Source organism: Protopterus annectens, chromosome 1.part1, assembly GCF_019279795.1.
Source record: "Protopterus annectens isolate FY-2018-M chromosome 1.part1, PAN1.0, whole genome shotgun sequence".
Classification (NCBI taxonomy): Eukaryota; Metazoa; Chordata; order Ceratodontiformes; family Protopteridae; genus Protopterus; species Protopterus annectens.
This window is the reverse complement of record NC_056726.1, coordinates 358428623-358449217: the sequence shown is the minus strand read 5'-3', so window position 1 is coordinate 358449217 and position 20595 is coordinate 358428623. Positions and strand designations below refer to the sequence as shown.

The 20595-nt window shown below is 41.0% G+C and overlaps 1 protein-coding gene across 1 annotated transcript in view; it reads right to left on the bottom strand.

Annotated features, from left to right (window-relative positions):
* Positions 1-20595, bottom strand: part of MTHFR (methylenetetrahydrofolate reductase) — a 299098-nt gene that overhangs the window by 247830 nt on the left and 30673 nt on the right. Inside the window, exon 3 of the mRNA XM_044075243.1 lies at positions 7807-8045. Coding sequence (XP_043931178.1) covers positions 7807-8045 — 239 coding nt within the window. The remainder of the gene's footprint in view (positions 1-7806; positions 8046-20595) is intronic.

The window sequence follows — 20595 nt, the reverse complement described above, 5'->3', positions numbered from 1 at the left end:
TACAGATGTCCTTCTCATTGTTCTTTTGTATACTGTGATCCTATTCTCTCTTTCAATCTTTTCGAACCTCCTCTTGCCGGTTCAAAGTGATCATCTCATTTTTTATATGTCCAATTAATTATCCAAATTTTAACAGCAACTTCTATCCTATACTCCTTTAAGTCACTCTACCAGAGTTCGACTTTCACTTAGCAATTCCCAGTCCCTTTCTCTTTGTCTTTGATCGCTTATTAATCCCAATCAGAACAGAGTCTCTAACCTGTAGTCTAAACTTCTGCTTGCCTTTCACTTTTGGTAATTTATTTTCCTGTAAGTCTTGGGAAAGACATGGGTAAATGGCTCTAAGCTTTCTGTTAAGCCAGGTGGAAAGCTGAAAGAATCAATAAGAAAGCAATTAGAACTCCAATCAATAATGTCTACCCTTTACAAACAGCAACAAATTATTCCCAGCCACTGAAAACCACTATTGCTCTCAGCAGGTTTACACCCAGACCAAAAAACTGACTAGACACTGCACTTTAATATACGAAGTTGTAAAAGGAGTAAAAAGGCACAGGAAAAGAAACTTTTACCTAGCTGGATGTGGACTGAGGTGGTAGTGTGTTACGGCACTAACATAGGTTGACAGTTGCAGCATTTTATGAAAAGTCACATCAGAAAAAATCCTGGCAAACTATTCAAAGCCTTGTAGAGTCCACAGTTCCTCATTCATTCAGGCAGTCTGTCCCAAAGGTTCAGAACTCCACATGAAAAAAATGCTCTTGCAATAGAACTATGGAAGACAGAATCGGTTTCCTTTTTGTGGTTCAGCTCTCCACGTTCACTTTTCCACGTAGTATCATGTTACATATATCATATCACCCTCCTCCGTGAATAGTCTTCCTCCAACGCCTGCTCACCCTTGTAGTCTTCTTTGATAGGCTTTGCATCGGTTTCACATCCTCTGCTTTGTAGGGTTCTTAAAATGTTCACACAGTATTTAAGATCCAGTCTCAAAAGCATGCAGCAGAGTAGGAATATAACTTCCTTATTTCTGGAGTGCATGTCCTCAAGAATATATCCTGTCATTACTGTTTTTCCTGCTTCTCTACTTGGGCGATAATGGAGAACATTGAATTGCGGTGGTTCATAAGCTTATAGTTGTGTACTAGCCTAATGGCCTTTACAAGCCTAGCCATAGGATTACCATGACATCATGCCATCCGACCCTAGTTCCCAGTGCCTCTGTCGAGTAGAGCCACTGGAGTTATCCCCGGGGTGAATTTTCTGTTTCTCATCCACTCATCAAGATTTCTCTTTAAGAGGGTCAGCGAGGTGCTCTGCTTGACATGTATGGGAAGTCTATACCATAGCATGGGCAGTCTCTGGGTTATGAACCTGTCCCTCCAGCATGTTCTGTTGATTGTGGTAAATGAGGTTGAGGTCTCTGGAGTGTGTGGTGCAGAGGGATTGGGATTGCTTTAGATGTAACATTTCTAACAGAGCTGGGTCAGACATGGCTTTGTAAGTTAAGGAGAGATAGCCTCCAAGCAGGCAATAGGAGACCGAGAATAGTTGGAGTTTTTTTGAGTCTGTCCATGTAGGACAAGTGTTTAAGGCCTAGGATTCTCTGTGAGGTACTTTTGCGACCTCTCCAGTTGTTGCAGGTGTCTAGTAAGGTACACGCCAAATGGGGCATTGTACTCGATTGGCCTAATGAGGGAAGAGTATAGGGAGACAATGACCTCTTTCTTCCTGGATGCAAAACCCTTAGTAATGAGATGTGCCACATAGGACATTCTGACCACAGTGGCAATGTGGTGAGCAAAAGAGCTTGCTGTCACAGCCTGTGTTCCCAGATCTCTTATAATGCCCTCTGTGTTCAGTGGACTACCATCGATGTGGTAAATTCATGGGAGCTGTTTTTTTTCCCCTGTGGGGATAACACATTTTTTGGCATTGAGCATAAGGCCATGGTTCTGACACCAGTCGTTGGTCTCAGGGAGGCCATTCTGTAGGATGTCAGCATCACTTGGGGGGTTAATAATAACTCCCAACTTGCAATAGTCTGTGAACGTTGTCAGCCAGCGTCCCTTTGTGTAAGCCTGGACTTCAGAGAAGTAGATACCAAACAGGAGGGGACCCAGGACCAAACCCTGTGGGACTCCACTCGTGACTAGTCGGCAGTCTGACTTGGAGTCAGCTACTTTCACAGTGTGGGTTCTGTGAGCCAGTTTGCATCCCACCTACTGATATAGGGGTTGATACCTAGCTTAGTGAGTTTTTCTATGATTCCTGAGTGGAGAATGGTATCAAAGGCCTTGGCCAGATAAAGGTAGGCTGTATGAACCACTTTGCCTTCATTCACAGCTCTAGTGACGGACTCAAAGAAGTCGACCAAGTTGAGCATGCATGATCTACACTTCACAAAACCAAACTGTGTGGGATCCAGAGTTTGGAGATTCCCTATATCCTTGTTTATTACGTCCATGATGATGCATTCCATAGCTTTGCATATCAGGCTCATCAGGCTAATGGGGCGATAGTTCCCAGGGCCTGTATTCGCTCCTCCTTTCTGGAGAGGGATGAATGTAGCAGTGCGCCATTCAGTAGGGACAAAGCCTGAGGTGAGACTGTGATTGAACAGGGCACACAGGTGAGGTGCCAGATCACTCTGTAGTTCATGTAGAACACAGTCAGGGATATTGTCAGGTCCCATAGAAGCTGTAATCTTGGCCTTGGACGGTGCTGTTTTAACCTGTGCAGCAGTAATACTGGGTGCCTGGCAATGTACTGGTATTGTGATTGGTCCTTTGGGGGGGGGGGGTAAAGTTGGCACTGAATCTGTTGGCCAGTATATTGGTAATATCTGTTGGCTCAGTACAGGAGGTACCATTGTGCAGTAGCTCAGAGCAAATCTGGGTATTGCCGTGGAGATTCTTTACATAACTACAGAAGGTCTTGTGGTGGTCTTTACTATCTGCTGCAATTCTTTTTTCATAGCTAAGAGGATTTGATGAGGGATCTCAACTTTTTGTTGAGGCTGATAAGGGAGTTTTTCCAGTCTTGGGACTTCCTTATTCTGCATCAGTTTCCTCCTTCTGTTGTAGAGTTTATGGCAGGGGACCACCATATTGGCTTCCTTTTTTGGAGGAGAGCATCTTGGTTCTTTTGGAGGAGACCATCTTGGTTCTTTTGGGTATGGCGAGATCCATGCATTTGTGTATGTGTTCGTACAGTGCACTGGTGCACGATTTGGCCGTCATGCAACTATTCTCCATTTGCATGGGTCCTGTGATGTTAGCCACCTCTGTTTTTAGGAGCCCAAAGTTAACTTTGGAGATGTTTTTCATGGTGGTGACCTTTGCGGGGGGTTGGGAGTGGGGGTGATGTGGATTTCCAAGGTGATTAGTTTGTGGTTGGATCTAACCAGGAAGGAGTTAACTATTGGTGTAGAGCAATTGTCTCCCATGTTAGTAATGACCAGGTCAAGGATGTTGCTACCTCTAGAGGGGAGGACATGCACAGTCCACACAGAAGGCACTCCCCGCACTCCAGCTGAGAATTGAAAGGGAGAACCTCTTCCTGTGAGGCAACAATGCTAACTCTGCACCACTGCGGATAGATTGACAATTGCAATATTTTATGAAAAGTCACGTCAGATAAAATCCTAGCAAACTATCCAAAGCAACTGATCCATTACCTGAAATGCTTACCTAAAACATAACAACCAACTGATTTTTACAGAACATCCTGACTCTCCCTTGTCCCCTGTAATATTTGATTTTTTTCCTGGTGTACCACAGTGAATTAATGCCAATGTTAAGAGTTCTCATACTTACTACATAGAAAAAAATATGTTGATGCAAACCTGTTCTATTAACTTTTTAACATACCTGATTTTAATTCATATTTTTACCTTGTTGCTTACATTTTTCAATACATCACTGATTAGTCACTTAACAATACCAGACATTAGCATTTCATATTTACTATTCTGCACCAAATAAATGCTGATACAAAACCTGCTGTTTGATTAACCCACAAGTCAAAAAAACAGCTTCAGAAACAAGTCAGAACTAGCATTTGTAGTGATGGAAATGAAACCAGCATCTGCATTCTTAACAGTCACTTACACACAATCCAGAGTTCATTTTTACCTGTTCTTGTGCCTGATAGTTTAGGGCTGGTATGACAATCCCTCCCAGGTCCCTTTCAGCTACTCTCTCCTGGATTAGCATCAGTTAGCGGTGTTTAAAAACCCACAATGTTGCATTTTTCAGCCTCAATGAGCATCTCTGCCACTTGTAGTGGATTTGGGGGTCGCTTAAATATCCTTCCTTCTAAAACTGCAATCCCAGTTTATATCATCCAAAAATACATTCCGTCCATTACTCGTCCACTTCATAACAGATAAATATGTTGAACAGTGAGGTCCCCAGCAGACCATTACAGCATTCCACTTCCCTCATCTTGGGCACCACACTACTTCTAGCCCACTCATCTTTCCTAGTCTTGGATGAGATACAAGCTGAAAAACTTTACTGAAAAAACTGAGACAACTCACTCATCTAGCCTTGTTCTTATTTAGTCACAAAACTACAAGAGGGTCCACAGGCACTTCTTGACAGTATAGCCATGCCGGTTTGGGTCCCAGATCTGAGCATTCTTTTACATGTTCTTCCTTGTCCCATTTCTTTTCCCCATCACCTCATTTTAAAGACGTCGTGATGCCAGCACACTTCAATCTTTCAGCAAAGCTGCCTCTCTTTTACAGAGGTGTACTGCATCCTCAAAGTTTCTCTGCAGCAGCTCAGGTCTTCCCACAGCTGTCTACAGAGTGCTTCTGTCTTCCTACAGCTGTCCTTAGGTACTGCAACTTACAAATATTAAATTCCTTTGTGTACTGGCTGCATAGCTCTCAAACTCTTACTGCAAGAAATCTGGACAAAGCCTGACATAATGGGGAGACAAAGGCCGAAAAATAGGGACACATTAAATAATGATCTTAACTTAGAAAGTTGCTAGAATAACAGGATTTGTGTTAGCATGGATTTTTTGAAGGAGATTAAGTCTGAAACTCAAACAAAAATGTTACTATTTAGTGACTTTAATCCTTAGATTATCCCAATGATTTGTCAAAAAAAAAAAAAAAGTTTTTTGAGGAACAGATCAAAAATAAGAGACAAAAATCTGGAAATTGTGTGAAAATATGTACAGTTGAGAGGCAAGACTGGCTGCAGGCACCAACAGGCCCTTCAAGATCTTTGGGGGAAAAAAATCACCCAGGCTGTGTAAAGTCATTGGAAAACCCTTTTGCTTTCCTGACTATCCTCCCCAATGTTCATGCCTCCAGGTCATTAGTTGTCATGCAGTCCATCGCATGAGCAGGCCCTATGCTGCTCCACAAACCTTTTCCTATTGCAATATCATGTACTGGCTCGGTTCTGGTTTTGTCTTTACTGTGGCCAGAGCTGTCATATTTCCCAACCTCCAAGGTTCTAATCTCCTTGGTGAGATAATCACCAGTTATTAATACCTTGCCTTCAACCTGTTGCCAACTCTCTGGTTCGGCTTCCTGCTTGATCCTCACAGCGCTAGACCTTTTACATTTCATTATTTTATTTACTTGCAATCGTACATACACTCTCCTGCATTCCTTCTTGCCTCTTCTGGGCTAACTACCAATCCACTTTTTCACCTTCTCTCCTTCCGAATCATCTCACCATTCTCTATCCATCAATATCCCTTTCGGCACCCCCCACTTCTCGTGGGTGCTCCTTAATTCTTGTTTCAGCTTGTTCCGCAGTCACCAACTTTTTCTATCAGTTTCTTCCACCCCCATTTTACTTGCATCCTTCTGCCTACCCTATTCACTCATCTGTCTGTCCTTCATTCAAGTTTCCCTGTCTACAGCATCTCTCCCATGTACTCTTCTTTCTATTCCTTACTTCCCATCCTTTTCTCCTCCCCCCATTCCCTTTATGTTCCCATCATTTCCCCAATAACTCACACTCTTAGCTCTAATAAGTCTTACCTTGGTACTCCCTGCAGTGGTTTGACACCTATTCCCATGTGTCACTTCTACTCGACCATGCTGTTCCTCTGATGCAACACCACCTATTGTTAACCTAGCATTCCAGCCTCCTCAGTCCTTGCATTTCTCACTTCAAAGTCACTAAGTTACACAGTCTGGCCATCCATCAGACCATGAGCTATAGTGTCAGCCCCTACATGGGGCACTTAAGACCTGCCCCCCCCCCCTCCACACTCACACCACGTACACAGACTCAAAAACTCTCACCCATACCCTTAGTTAGTAATCCATCTCATTAGCACGGAAAAATGTTTGCAATAGCATATCTTGTAGGGCCAAGCGTGAATTTCACATTCAGCATATCCCCTCTGTATACCCCAATTGTCTGATGTTGATCAACACTCTCTCCTCTAATCTGCAATTAAAGCGATTTGGTTTAAATGCTGTACACTAATTCAGTCTGCACCTGTTTGTTTTATCCGTCTGCACCTGTTTATTTTATCTGTACTAGTATGGCTTGCTTCTCTTAACAAATATTTCAGAAAATTGTATTAAGGACTGATATAACTGGTGCCTAACTGATGCATTAGAATCCAAAATAGGTTTATTTCTTTATTTGACTGTTTTACTTAGCCTTGCCACCTCCCAACTTTCCAGCATATTTATACACGGTTATTTATTTAATGAATTAAATGCAAATGTAAGTCTTGTGTGTGTGTGTATATATATATATATATATATATATATATATATATATATATATATATATATATATATAATATATAAAACAAACTGAAGTAACTAGTTTGGCTACAATGCCTGGGAAAGGCTGCCCTGCCTATTCACAATATTACTGGTCTCGAGTTTCTGGCTGGCTCCTCTTAAGGGAGCACCACTACTATCTGCCTTCTAAGGCACTTGTAGATACTGGAATGGTATCCATGCAGGAGGGGGTTCTATCCTCAGGCTATTATAGTGGACAGTGACCCCCCAAAGGGGACTGTGATGTCTGCAGTCCTTCGCAGATGAAGCACCAACTACAACGTGCTTTCTAATGTAGCAGCCAACTGAAGTCCAAGCACAGAGGAAGCATGCATGAAGGACTAGTATTTTTGTGAAAGATACCAACAGACACACATTCCAGGATCCATACTTCTGCAGTAGCAGCACTTGGTTTGACACAGAGGCAGAATAAAAAAACAGATGGTTAACCACTGGAGGTGCCAACAACCGATACACTGCGAAAAAGAGAGCAAATTACTTGATATTTAGATGCTGAAGTGGCTCCTTAAACAAACAAAAAAAAAGCAAATAGATGCTCAGTCATTCAAAAAATGATCTGAAGGCTTGCTTCTTTCCCGATTCCAGATCATCAATACAATAAGTACTAATGTACTGGTGAGCAAACTGGCTCCCTACATTCTAACTAGCAAAAGACTATCCTTGATAATAAATATTTGTGTTCTCAGTTGTGACAGAGTTGGGGAGAAGTGTGTCCCCTCAACAAGGAGCAGCACACTCTGGAAACATCAGAATTAAAGTAACAAATCTGATAACATACAAATTGTTTCCGGTGTTAAGTTGTGGCACACAATGGTTACTTATTTACTTACACAGATAACCAAACTGGGGGGAAAAAAAAGTTAATGAGTTTAAGCTGACCTAGGAGGCACTACTGTTATTACCTATGCTCAAATAAATGCTGCTGATTGATGTAAGTGATACAGAATTTTTACATAAGCAATCTGAATTATTCTAACTTGACAAATGCCTGTTAGAATTAAACTCACCTCCCCGAAGAGCCATAATGTTTTTTAAACCAAGGCGTTTGGCTTTTCGTAAGTGTTCAGTCAGATGCTCCTTGGTCTGATTACAGCATGTGATGTGAAGGATGGTGTCCAGTCCACAATAATTGACTGCTGTATTTGCAATCATCATTGAGGAGGTCTCCTTATCTGAGCCAGGATCTCCTGCAGGATGCCACGTAACATCAATGAACAGTGGCCCACCAGTCCCCATTCGATCAAATCTAGAGAGGAAAGTATATAAGAAAAGTCAGAAAAAGCCAAAAAGAATTCAGATATCTGTTTTTCAAGAAAAAACTAATAACTAAAAAAGTAAACAAGCAAAAACATTAAGACGCTATCACACAATATTCAGATACAATTTAGAAAAATTAGCAAATTTATGGTACAGTTCTTCACAGAATACTATTTAAACTAACAGTCAAGTACTCAAAAAGAGGCAAGCAGAGATGCAAAGGAATGTTTTGGACAGCATATCATGTGTCTTTAGGTCACCTACAAATTCCTATTTGGCAAATGGTAACTTTATGAATGTTATCTGGTTAATCCCACTTCAACAAAATCAATTTCTGAAATGTTTTTATAGAATGGCAATTCTACAACAAGACAGCAGTTGGACACCCATTTTCCCCTCCTTCACTGGGAGTTTCCCTTTCTCTTGCAATTGTCGATGTATACCACTAGTATATAAAAAGGAGAGTGAAGCCCCCAGATGGCAGGTTTCAGGAAATTCTGCACCCCTCCACCACAAGATAATGCTTTCTTTTACAGGTCACCTACAGTTTTGAACAGGTGTGTGTTTTGATGATTCTGACTCATGCACTTCGCTGTTAGGAACTATAACTTTTCATAGTGGATCCTTTAGTAGGACATGAAAACAAGAGTAAGTAAGTGCAAGTCCCTCTCTACCAGATCAAAATGCAACCTGGGTTTTGTCTTGACGGCACCACCAGCACAAAAATAAAGAACAGCCTAATCCCAAACACTGACAATACGATTTAAATTTTCACAGGAAGAGTATAGTTTGCTATGGTCTAAAAAGATCACACTACCCGAAGTGTGTGCTGTCAACATGTAAGCAACTGTTCCATTTTTCATTACTAACACAATGAGGCAGAGTTATCTAAAAAAAAATGCCAATTAACCCAGAGCCACTAAAACTTTAGAGCCATGAAGTGCTTCAGTGAGCTCAGAGTGCTTTGCTAGCAAGAAAGTTAAGGCTGGTATCTGTAGAGAAGGCCTACTTATAAAATACTCTAACCTCTTTCCAAAAGAACACTTTCCTAGATTACCAAAAAGAAACATTTTAAATCACATCATTTTTAATTTAGGAGTTAATACTTTTTTCTATTTTACCTGGCATGTCTTATTTTCCAGTGTTATTCCACTAGCAGAATAAGATATTTCTTTCACAAATTATTGTTCTTGCTTTTACCAGAACTTCAGGTCTCATAAATTTGTTCCAGGTAAGAGCAAAATTATTATTTTTGTTTTTTGCCCCTCTGGAGTTCAATGTAAACTAACCACATCCAGCTCTACCAGTAAGACACTATCAAAAGTGCAAAATTTGTTGCTGGCTTCTTTGTTTCCTTTTAAATTGTGTGTGCCATCACCTGACACTAGTTAGTTTCTATTTTTTCAGCCCTATCAACAGTCCCTTCAACAACATCCTGTGCATTTTTTATGATTAGCATTCCTATTTTTAAATGGATAAAGTGTACCAAATATTGACAGACTTTACCTTCCTCCTTTTACTTGTCCTGCATCATGTTATCAAACCTTCACTTACATTTACTACTTTGTTTTTAGGCTTTATTTTGTTCATCTAGCATCAGATCTGCTGTTGTTTTGCCTGCATTTTCCAAGGTATTATAACCTACATGATTTCTATTAATGATTATAACTCATGTTCTAAATTCACCAGAGTCTGCACACTTTCTTTCCTTTAATGATTTTTTTCCTTTTCTATCCTAATGTCAGAATGTCTGCATACTCTTGCTTAAGCAAATGGTGGTATATTAAGCCAGATGGGGAGACACCACCAACAGCAGTGTCTGCATCTTTGGAAACAGTACTACACGACATGGCTACTACTTAGCATGGTCAGTGCACATTATTGTGTAGCTGCTCTTTGTTTATCCTTTTAATGGTTACATGGAGAATGCTGCAAATGTTGCATGTGTGTAAAATATTACCTTATGCCCATACATCAGTGTGCTATAATATCTGGTGTACATCCCCATATATTTTACTCACCATTATACCACGATCCCCCAAAAACGTGCACGCTGATTGGCCAGCGTGCCCGTTGTAAATCCAGTTATACTAATGGAAAAAGGTCCGGTCGCCCGGACTTTTTTCCATTAGTATAACTCGTTTTTTTTTTAAACACTGTCTCGCTATGTTAAATGGGTTTAACATAGCGAGACAGCTTTAAAATAAGCAACGGAGATCTCCGTTGCTTATTTTAAAGCTGTCTCGCTATGTTAAACCCATTTAACATAGCGAGGCAGTGTTTGCAACGGAGAAAGCAAGATCTCCGTTGCTTTTTTAGTCTCGCTATGTTAAATGAGTTTAACATAGCGAGACAGTTTAAAATAAGCAACGGAGATGTCCGTTGCTTATTTTAAAACTGTCTCGCTATGTTAAACTCATTTAACATAGCGAGACATAAAAGCAACGGAGATCTTGCTTTCTCCGTTTTTGCTCAACTCTGATGTACTGCGCAGGCGCCGCAGTACATCAGAACTGCCGGATGCCAAGACATCTGCGGAAGGGCAGTAAACAGGCATTATACTATGCCATTATTTAAGAAAAGTAACAGTTTCTTTTCTTAAATAATGTCATGGTATAATAGCAATAACCCACTTCTGGGTGTGGGTAATGCTAAATTACACCCGGTTGGCTTTGTTTGGTCCTCGGGCTTCACTCGGGACCAAACCACGCCAACCGTGGGTAAATTTAGCATTACCCACACCCAGGCGTGGGTTATTGCTATAGCAGTCTACCCCGTACCCCTACTGACTGGTCCTTATTATAAAACAGACCAACTGTAAATCAAGCACAAGTTAATAAAAATGAAAAGTGCACACTGAAACACATAAAATAATTATAGCAAACTGCCAGAGGAAAAGTTAGACACGTAAACATGAGAACTTCCAAGATGGCTGCACACTGATCAAAATGATGATTAGAGTTCTCCCAGTGTGACAATTGTGGAAAAAAACACTAAAGCTAGTAAAATAACATAACTTTCAGTTACTGACTTAGAATTACACTCCACAGAGGACATAAAAGACGTTTGGAAAAAAGTAACAGAAAATCATCCAGAAAAGGATGAGAAAACTAGCCGTGAATGAACTTACAGCAGCTCAACCAAAAATGGTTCATTTTATGGCTCTGGTATGACAGGTGGCTTCTAGTAATTTAGAAGTAAAACATAAATCAAATTTATTGGAGGGGTTTAAAATAATAGAAATTTTAACTAGCTGTTAGATAAGCTGAGCGAACCTGAAAAATCAGAGGCTAAAATGAAGAAAAGTTTAGACAAGCATGAAATTTCTTAAGAACGGTTTCAAAAGACAGTAGAGTTGAAAGTTATCATGCTCAGAGAAAACTAGAGATTTTCTGCTGTACCAAAAAAAATTGGAAGGAATAGACTGCATTAACTTTATGAAATTATAAACAACTGGACTTGTGTTCCAAGCAGGATTGTTTAACTGAAATGGCGCATCATGTCTACTGCTCCAAACCCTGCCAAGAAACAAAGCAGACACGACCTGCAATAGTAAAGGTGTAGCCATACCAAAATAAATATAGTTGCTCCTGACAAAAACTGAGGCAGAAAGGATGGGAGATGAAAATGACCAGGAAGATGACCTACAATATTGTAAAATTAGTGCAGAAAATGGGCGACTAAAGCATCATTCTTATTAGGTATAGTATTAGACATGCAAAATGCAGCTTTGCAAGGAGTGGCTGAAAAAGATTAGAATTTTGTGGACTGTGGTAAACTGGTGGATAAACGGCATACACCTCCCACTTTATCTTATTAATGTTAAGGACATAAGGGACTAAGTAACGAGATAAATACTGACACAAAAATGCCACAAAATACTTGCATGTAATACTAAAAACCAGTTTTGTATAGGGTGCAGTAAGGGTTATTTTAAATGTTATATGGGGGGGGGGCTCCATCAATGACTAGTCCATATGCTAAAGGCATGCCCTAAAAACAGTAAAGCAAGAAAACTTATCTTAAGGATAATTATCCAAGTTTTAAACTGCAGCAAAATTAGAAAGACTGGAAAAAAGCAAGTTAAAATTAACAATGTGATCTTGAACTGTTAGGCTGTGGTGGGATATTAAAAAATGCACCAATCACATTATAGATACAATTATGTACTCACCATAACTTGGCTTCTGTGTTGTCCATTTTCATTCTTCTTCATTAATGGCTCTAGATCCAATCCTCAGATCAGACTCTACCGCATATACTAGACTTAGGATCCGGCTCTTGAGCTCCTCCCTCTACCCATAATGCTCTACTCCATCCCCATTGCCTCAGATTGAGTTTGCTGCCTTATCTCCCACTTGTCCAAGAGAGAAATAGGATAGACAGAAAAAGACAGGGCTCAAACATTGAACAGTAAGTTCCAAACACAGTCCAATAGATTCTTCCAGAAGAAAAAAAGGATGGGGCAGATGGGAGGGAGGGAAGGTGAAGAAGAATGAAAATGGACAACACAGATGCCAAGTTATAGTGAGTACATAACTTATAAATCTGATGTTGCCCTTTTCATTCTTCCTCACTAAATGGGACAGAGTCCCCAGCTACATAGACTTTGGGTGGTCCTCAAGGAAGGATCTTCTGGAGTACTGCCAAACCAAAGGAAGCTCTATTTCTAGATATGGACGTTCAACTTGTAATGTGAAACAAATGTAGGAGCCTTGGATCATGTGACTGCTGCCCAAATGTCATCAATGGATGTCCTTGACCAAAAGGCCAATGAGGTAGCCAAGGATAGAGCTGAATGAGCTCAGGGAGGTAATCATGGGCACCAATCGCCAACTAACTAGGACTCACTTTATTCCACAAATTCACAGATTAAGTGCCTTCGTCCGAAAGGTATCAGGACTTCTTCAGAATAAAATTCACACAGAACCCCCATCCTTACATACAAAAAAACCCTCCCATGTTAAAATATGTGACCTATAAATTAAAAGAACCATGATAAAACTGTTGTATAATTATAAAGCATAGTGCATATTTTCACCACCATAAAACCAGCCAACGAAACTTTTTTCCTTCATACAGAATATAACCAGAATCTAACACTTAAACTGAAATTGTTAGTCATTCATGTTACATAAACCCAGCTTTTAATTTAAGGGCACTGGTGATGGATATCATACCGTTAAGTCCTGGAAGTACCGTGGCTTGAAGTTGTAACTGCCATTTCATTTCCTTATATTCAAGAACTAAATCAAGAGGGTCCCCCCTCTGGGTCCCATTTCAACATGATCAATAACAGTGAACTTAAAGTGATGTGTAGTATATTCCTTCATGTGTTTAAATAATGCATTTTTATCACCTTTTTTTGATACAGTATTGATGCTGATAAATCCTTTTTCTCAAGGTCCTGATGGTTTTACCTATGTAAAATCCCTCACAAACCTAACATATTGCAAAATACACAATCCCTGTACTTCCATGGTTGTATATAGAAGCAAGTTTATTTCCTAACTTACTCAAACTCAACCTTATCCTGGTCCCCTTCCATCACAAATCTGCACTGACCACAATGTCCACATTTTGACATTATACCTTGACTTCTAATTTTAATGGGTCTTTCAATAAGTGTTTTGATGCAAGTGTCCTTTTTATAAACAATCATGGGTTTTATTCCCCACCCTGTCTAAATTACCTTGTTCCAATTCTTTTTAACAATTTCTTTTACCTGGTCAAAGTGCAAATTGTATTGTAAAATCATGGCCCTGCTAAAATTGGTAGCTTTACCTGTTATTCGGGGGATTAATTATTTTTCAACTGTTTCTAACAAAGGCATATATATCATACTTTTTCTTTAGGTAACTACCTCTTTTTCAATGTTACTCACAAATACCTGAGGGAAACCACTTGCCAGAAATATCTCTTAAATTATTACATTATTTTTAGAAATAGTTGTCACAACTAACCATATGTGCCAGTCTCACAAATTGTCCCTTCACCAATGCCTTCTTTTGGTGAAAGGGGTGCCAGCTCTCATAGTGCAACAGACTGTTGGAGTAAGTCAGTTTCCTGTATAATGTAGATATGAAACCTATTTTTCATGACTCTTACATCTAAATAGTTGATACTTAAAAATGAAAATTCATTGTTAACTCCAGGAACTCCGTGGAGTTGCTAAGAAATTAAAAAACTCATCTAAACTCTCTTTGGTGTTGTTCCACAAGATAATGAGGTAATCAAGGAATATGCCATATAGACTCCAACATGGTGCAAATCTTGAGGGGTAAAGACAATTGTCTTTTCCCAATATGCTAACACCACATTTGTGAAAATGGGGGCACACGCTGCTCCCATTGCAACCCCCATTTTTCTGGCTAAACAGCTGCTGCTCAGATAAAATAAAGTTGTTCTCCAAAATACATTCCATTAATGTCCTTAGAGTCATGGCTTGAGCATTGTCAATTTCAGTAAACTGACTCAAGAAGCTAAAGAACCAGTCAAGACCTACTTCATGGGGAATGACAGAAAACAAATCCTTGATGTCAATAGTAAGAAATTTTAAGTTCTTGTCATACACCTCATCAGTTATTCTCGATAAAAAATCCCACGAGTCTTTTAAAATAAAAGTATGTTTTTCTAGCACTCCCTTCACATAAAGGTCCACATATTTAGCTAAAGGGTGTGTTTGTGATGCTTTAGCTCTGACTATTTGGTGCAAAGGTGATTTATTCAAATCTTTATAGATTGTGGGGGTCTTTGGGTGAGAGACCTGAAGAAATTAATATTCTTTTTCATCAATGTGCCTGTTCATTAACATGTATTCTAACAACAGGTCCTCTCTTCTATAAGCTATATTCATTTTGTTTATAGACACTTCTTTATATGTGTCAGAATAAAGTAAAGATCTACATAATCAATTGAAATTCATCACCACAAGACCGCCACCTTTGTCTGGTTTAATTACTCTGATAGAAGGATTTTCTCTTATCTTACTAAGCAAATGGAACTCCTCTTCTATCATGTTAGAATAAATTTCAATTGGTCTCAAAAACAATGTTCACAAGCCCTTTCAAACCACTGAACCACCGGTTGAAGAGGTGGGTTAAAAGTGCTAGGTTTAACACACAAATTCTTTAAGTTACCCAACCAGCCATCATTGTTCTGAAACAAAAAAAAAAACTAATGTTAGTTTCCTTGTAAACAGTTTCAACTGCAAAAGTGTTTCATCAAGTTTCCCTTTTTTGGCTGGTACAAAAGTCAATCCCTTAGCAAACAAATCAGCCCATTTGTCATTAACATCATGACTATTGTAGTTATACATGTTAAAATCTGCTCTGTTGTTGCAGACAATACTGACTACGTTGTTCAGATCGTCATTACACTCAATTAAATTTGTGCAAACTAAATCCATAAAATTATTGTCATCAGGATCATTCAAAAATACATTATCAGAGGTGACAGTTACCAATTCCTTCCCCTCCCTTTTCCCTGAAATTGTCCCCCATTCCAATGAAAATAGTCCGTTTTGCTTAATTGTGATCATGTTGAAATGGGACCGAGGGGGGGAACCCTCTGATTTAGTTCTGGAATATAAGGAAATGAAATGGCAGTTATAACTTCAAACCACCGTCGGAGAGAGCCTGGAATATCAAACTATTATTGTAAGTGGAGAAATTATGTGGTTAACTTGAGAATGTGAAGGCTGGGATGTTGAATCTTTGATGGGTGAGGTAGGAGATCCTGAAGAGGCTCCAGTATCCATGGCAGACAATAAATATGAAACTGCAAAAAGTGGAACCATACTTGCCAAGGCCAGAAGGGGGCAATGAGGATTACTGAGCTCTTCAGCCTGCTTGCTTTCTGTAAGAATTTTGGAATCAGTGGAAGAGGAGGGTAAGCATTTCGGAGGCCCTTGGGCCAAGTGTGAAGCAGAGTGTTTCTATGTGACTCCCTCAGAGGGGGATCAGAGTGAAGTACTTGCTGCACTTGTTGGGGGGGGGGGGGTCACAGCAAGGGTGTTCCCAATGCCTGAACATCATATTTGCTACCAATTGATTGAGAGACCACTCGTGAGGCATCAGAATAGATCTTCTTAGTTTGTCTGTCAGCACACTTTTTTTCCTGGGATGTGTGTTGAGATTAGAAAGCGGTCTGAAGAGATTGCCCATTCCCAAACTCTCATGGCTTCTCTGCACAGGGGGTAAGATCAGGTTCCTCCTTGTTTGTTGAGGTACCAGACTATCCACATGTCTGTCTGAATTGCAATAGTCATCAGGAGGAGGGTTTCTTGAAATGCCCACAATGCTAAAAGGACTGCACTCACCTCTAGGATGTTGATATGCAATTTGGTCTTTTGTGGGGGTCCACATGCCTTGGACTGTCCTTCCCAAGAAATGCCCCCCCCCCCCCAAGCAGGGAAGCATCCATGGTCACTGTGGCTATTGGATTAGAAACAAAAGGTCTGCCCAGAAAGGGACTGGAATGAATCTACCAACAAATGTGACACTTGCAAATCAGGGCAGGTTTTATTTGTAAAGACAGGAGTCAGCTGACAGACCCCAGTACTTGAAGTACTAACCTTGCTGGAGGAGAAGGATGAGAAAGGATATCCCGTACCTGATGTTTTATAAAAGCAATGTGGTGGAAAGGTAAAGATGCCACAAATTCATCATAGTGTTCAAAAGTGTTATGATGAATTACAGGTTCTGAACTGGAGCAAATTTTGATTTGGCAAGACTGACTAAAATGGCCAAGGTGTTGCAAATCTGGAGCAAATAGTCCCTGGCTTGTTGAAGTTGATGCCTGGTGGGGTCGACGAGGAGCCAAGCATCTAGATAGGGAAACACCTGGAAGCTCAACCTGGAATCCTTTGAGCTTCAAGTGAGCCGACACTACTGCCACGCATTTGGAAAACACCCTGGGGGCTGTGGTGAGTCCAAAGGGCAGAGTTCTGAACTGGTAATGACTGGTTCTCAGCTGAAAGCAAGATGTCTTCTGAATAGTCTGTTTTTATATGATAGATGTCCTGAAGGTCTATAGAGCACATCCAGTCGTCCTTGTGCAAAAAGGGCAGGATGAACTGAACTGTGAGCATTTGGAACACTGCCTTTTTTACATACTGGTTCAAACTGCTTAGATCCAAAATAGGTCTAAGGTCCCAGTTTTCTTTGGCACTAAAAAGGAGTGCAAGTTCTGAATCCCATCTGGTCAGGTGAGACCTGCTGGATGAGTTTTCTAGCAGCTTTTGTATTTCTTGTGCTACTTCGTTCCTCTGACTGGGTGGAATGTCAGAAAGTTTCTTCCTTAGACAAGGAGGAAGAAGGGAAAAGGGTACATAATAAGCTATGGATATTATTTTTAGCACCCATAAATATGTTGTAATATCTGTTCAGGTTTGTAGGTGCAAACAGCATCAACCCTGTTAGGGCCTGTTTGAAAAGCATCTCTAAAGTTCTGCGGGCCTCCAACGTCTAGGGCGATGTCTACCACCCAAACTTTCTCCTCCCCCTCTGGAGAAATTATTCCCACACAACTCCTGGAAAGGTCCCAGAGATTTACGGAACCACATCTTACCATCTCTTTCATTTCTAGAAAGAGTCCGCCGAGGGGAAGAAAACTTAATTCCCACTGCAGACAGGTTCTTTCCTTCCTGTTTACTGTGAGTAAGCATATCATTAACAGATGGCCCAAACAAGGAAGTGCCATCAAATGGAGCATTAACAAAAGACACCTTAAAAGGGCTCCACAAAGTTGCATAGCCACATCTATGCGCGTCTCCTTATGGTGATACCTGAACCAGCTGCTCATGAGGTACCTTCAGCTGTATGAGAGATTAACCTCATCAAAGCATTTGAAATAATAACAAAAAAAAAAAGAGTGGCCAGCTGAGAGGAAGTCCTTTTGAAATTCTCAGCAGACAGGGACTCAAGAGTATTTGATAGTTCTTTAGTGAAATCTCTCTGCAGCCTGTAAAATGTACCAGATAATTAAGTGACCTCAAACCAAAAGTAGCTGAGGCAAATACTCACTTTCCAAATCTGTCCAATGCTCTGGACTCCCTGTTCGGCAAGATGGACAGAAGAGCTCTGCTCTGCTACGTCTTTCTTAGTGGCTGCTGCCACCACCATAGCATCAACAGGGACACCTTTGCTCCAGTGAGGTCTGTCCAAGGAAGGGGCCAAAAACTTGTCCGGGCATTTGGGGATGGGCTCAAACAGTGTCCAGTGGGAAACCAGGTCAATACATTTGTTTGCCGGGGGGGGATGACCCAAGACATAGATGTCCCAGAACCAAAAGCCTCCAGGGACACCAATTCTTCAGGAAAAGGAGTTTGGACAACCAACGGCCTTTCTGCTTAAGAATTTCTAGAATATCTCCAAAGAATATGTCATCAGGTGGTGATCTGGGGAATACTTCTCCCTCATCAAAATCAGTGTCTTCCGTGAGCTCTTGGGGATCCTTCTTCCTCCTCAAAATCAGTGTCTTCTGTGAGACTCCATATGGGAATCTGTGTATCCCCTCTTACACTTCCTCTTCTGAGGGACCTCCTCCATGGGAAGTTCTGGAGAGAGGGGACGTTTCTCTAGAGGAACTGTCTGGAGACTAATTGCAATTGGCTGTCCCTGCAGTGTAGGTCTCAGAGACTCAGACCTCAGAGCCAATGAGGGAAAAAGGATAGGATCCAAAACATGAGACACAGTTATCTATGGAGAGAAAAAGCCCTTTCTACCACCTTGAAAGTCGAGGGACCAAGGGAAACCTACCCATCCTCCTCAGAGCCAAAGCTTCCAAAGAAGGTAGGTCGGGGCCACCCCCTCCAGCCCTGCCTTAAGGGCAGAATCGGATCTGAGCTGTGCAGGGCCAAAGTTCCAAAATGGAGGGAGATCTGACAAAGCAGACACCCAAAAAATCTGCACCTCCTGTCACAAACCGGACAACACATAAAACACAAAATCAGTGTGCTGCACAATCACAGCCCTTAAGGCGAAATAACATACCTAACACACTAGTAATAGGTGACTCTATAGTCAGGCACACTGACGTCCCACTCACTAGACTAGACAAGGAGGTTACTGTTAGCTGCCTGTCGGGAGCCAGAATCAGCTACATAGCACAAGCACTCAGGTCACTCCAGAACAAGTACAAATATGACTCTGTCATTGTTCATGTTGGTGTGAATGACTGGAGACTACCTCCTTGGACTACATGAAGAGAGACATGGAAGAGCTCTCTGATCATGTAGCCCAGGCGGGTATGACCCTGACCCTGAGTAGCATCCTGCCCCCACCAAGAATGATACCGCAGTATAAAGAAAAAATTATCAATTTCAACAATTGGCTAAGCTTCTGGTGTCATTCAAAGGGGATCCAGTGTCTGTCAGCCTGGGATGACATGCTCGACAAGCCACTTTGCTTCACAAGAGATGGCTTGCACCCGTCACCCCTAGGCTTTCGAATACTGGGCAAGGTTCTTGCTGCCCCCCATAGTGCCTTTTTTAGGCAAGGCTCAAAAGTCAAACCCACCTCCGTAAACAGCACAAATAAAAAAATGAGGGTTATGCTACTCAATGCCCGGAGTTTAAATCTCAGAATGCACGCACTCGAAGCACTCCTCAGTATGGAGAACGTCAACATCTGAGCAGTAACTGAAACCTAGTTCAAGGCTCCAGAGAGCACCCCAGCACTACTGGGCTACAACTCATACCACACGTTTTGGCCACAGAACATGGAACGAAACACAAAAGGTGGGGGCGTATCCATATTCATCAAGGATACCTACACCTCCAGGTTAGTGGCGCAGCATGATACCTCTGAGATCATCCATGTGCAAATAACATAGAGCAAATCTGCAATGCAAATTGTGGCCTGCTACAGATCACCCTCCATGACCACCACTCCGCCTTTCTGGAGACACTGGAAAACATGAAGGCCCTACCGAACACGCTGATATTGGGCGATTTCAATTACCCTACTGTTAACTGGGAAAACTACTCAAGTACAAACTCCTAAGTCCAGCACTTCCTGGAATTTATCTACTCAAATGCCCTGGATCAGCTGGTAAACTCCCCTACCACAGGTGAAAACATATTGGACCTGGTCATCACCAACATGGGCAACACGTGTTCCGCACCGGAGGTCAACCAGTCACTGGTTAGATCAGACCATAAACTAATCACTCTGGATTTCCACAGGAACATCCAATAGACCCCTCAATGGCTGTATTTGTAGATATAAAATTTGCAGTAAATTTCCACAGGAACTTTCAATGAACTACTCAATAAGTAAAATCTGTAGCAAATTTATTTGGTAAGCGCTTTCGTGGCATACATACACCACTTCATCAAACCTATTACTAATAAAACATCCAGCATTTATATATCCATGTTAGTTAAAAGTGCTATTATGGAGCTTAAAGGAACACTCCGGGCTCTAACACAAATTAACTCAACCCTGAGTCTTTTTCTTTCCCTGCAAACTCATCCCAGCCATCTTTAGTTACCAGAACACAACAAAAAGTTTTCCCGTCTACATTTCTGCCTTTTC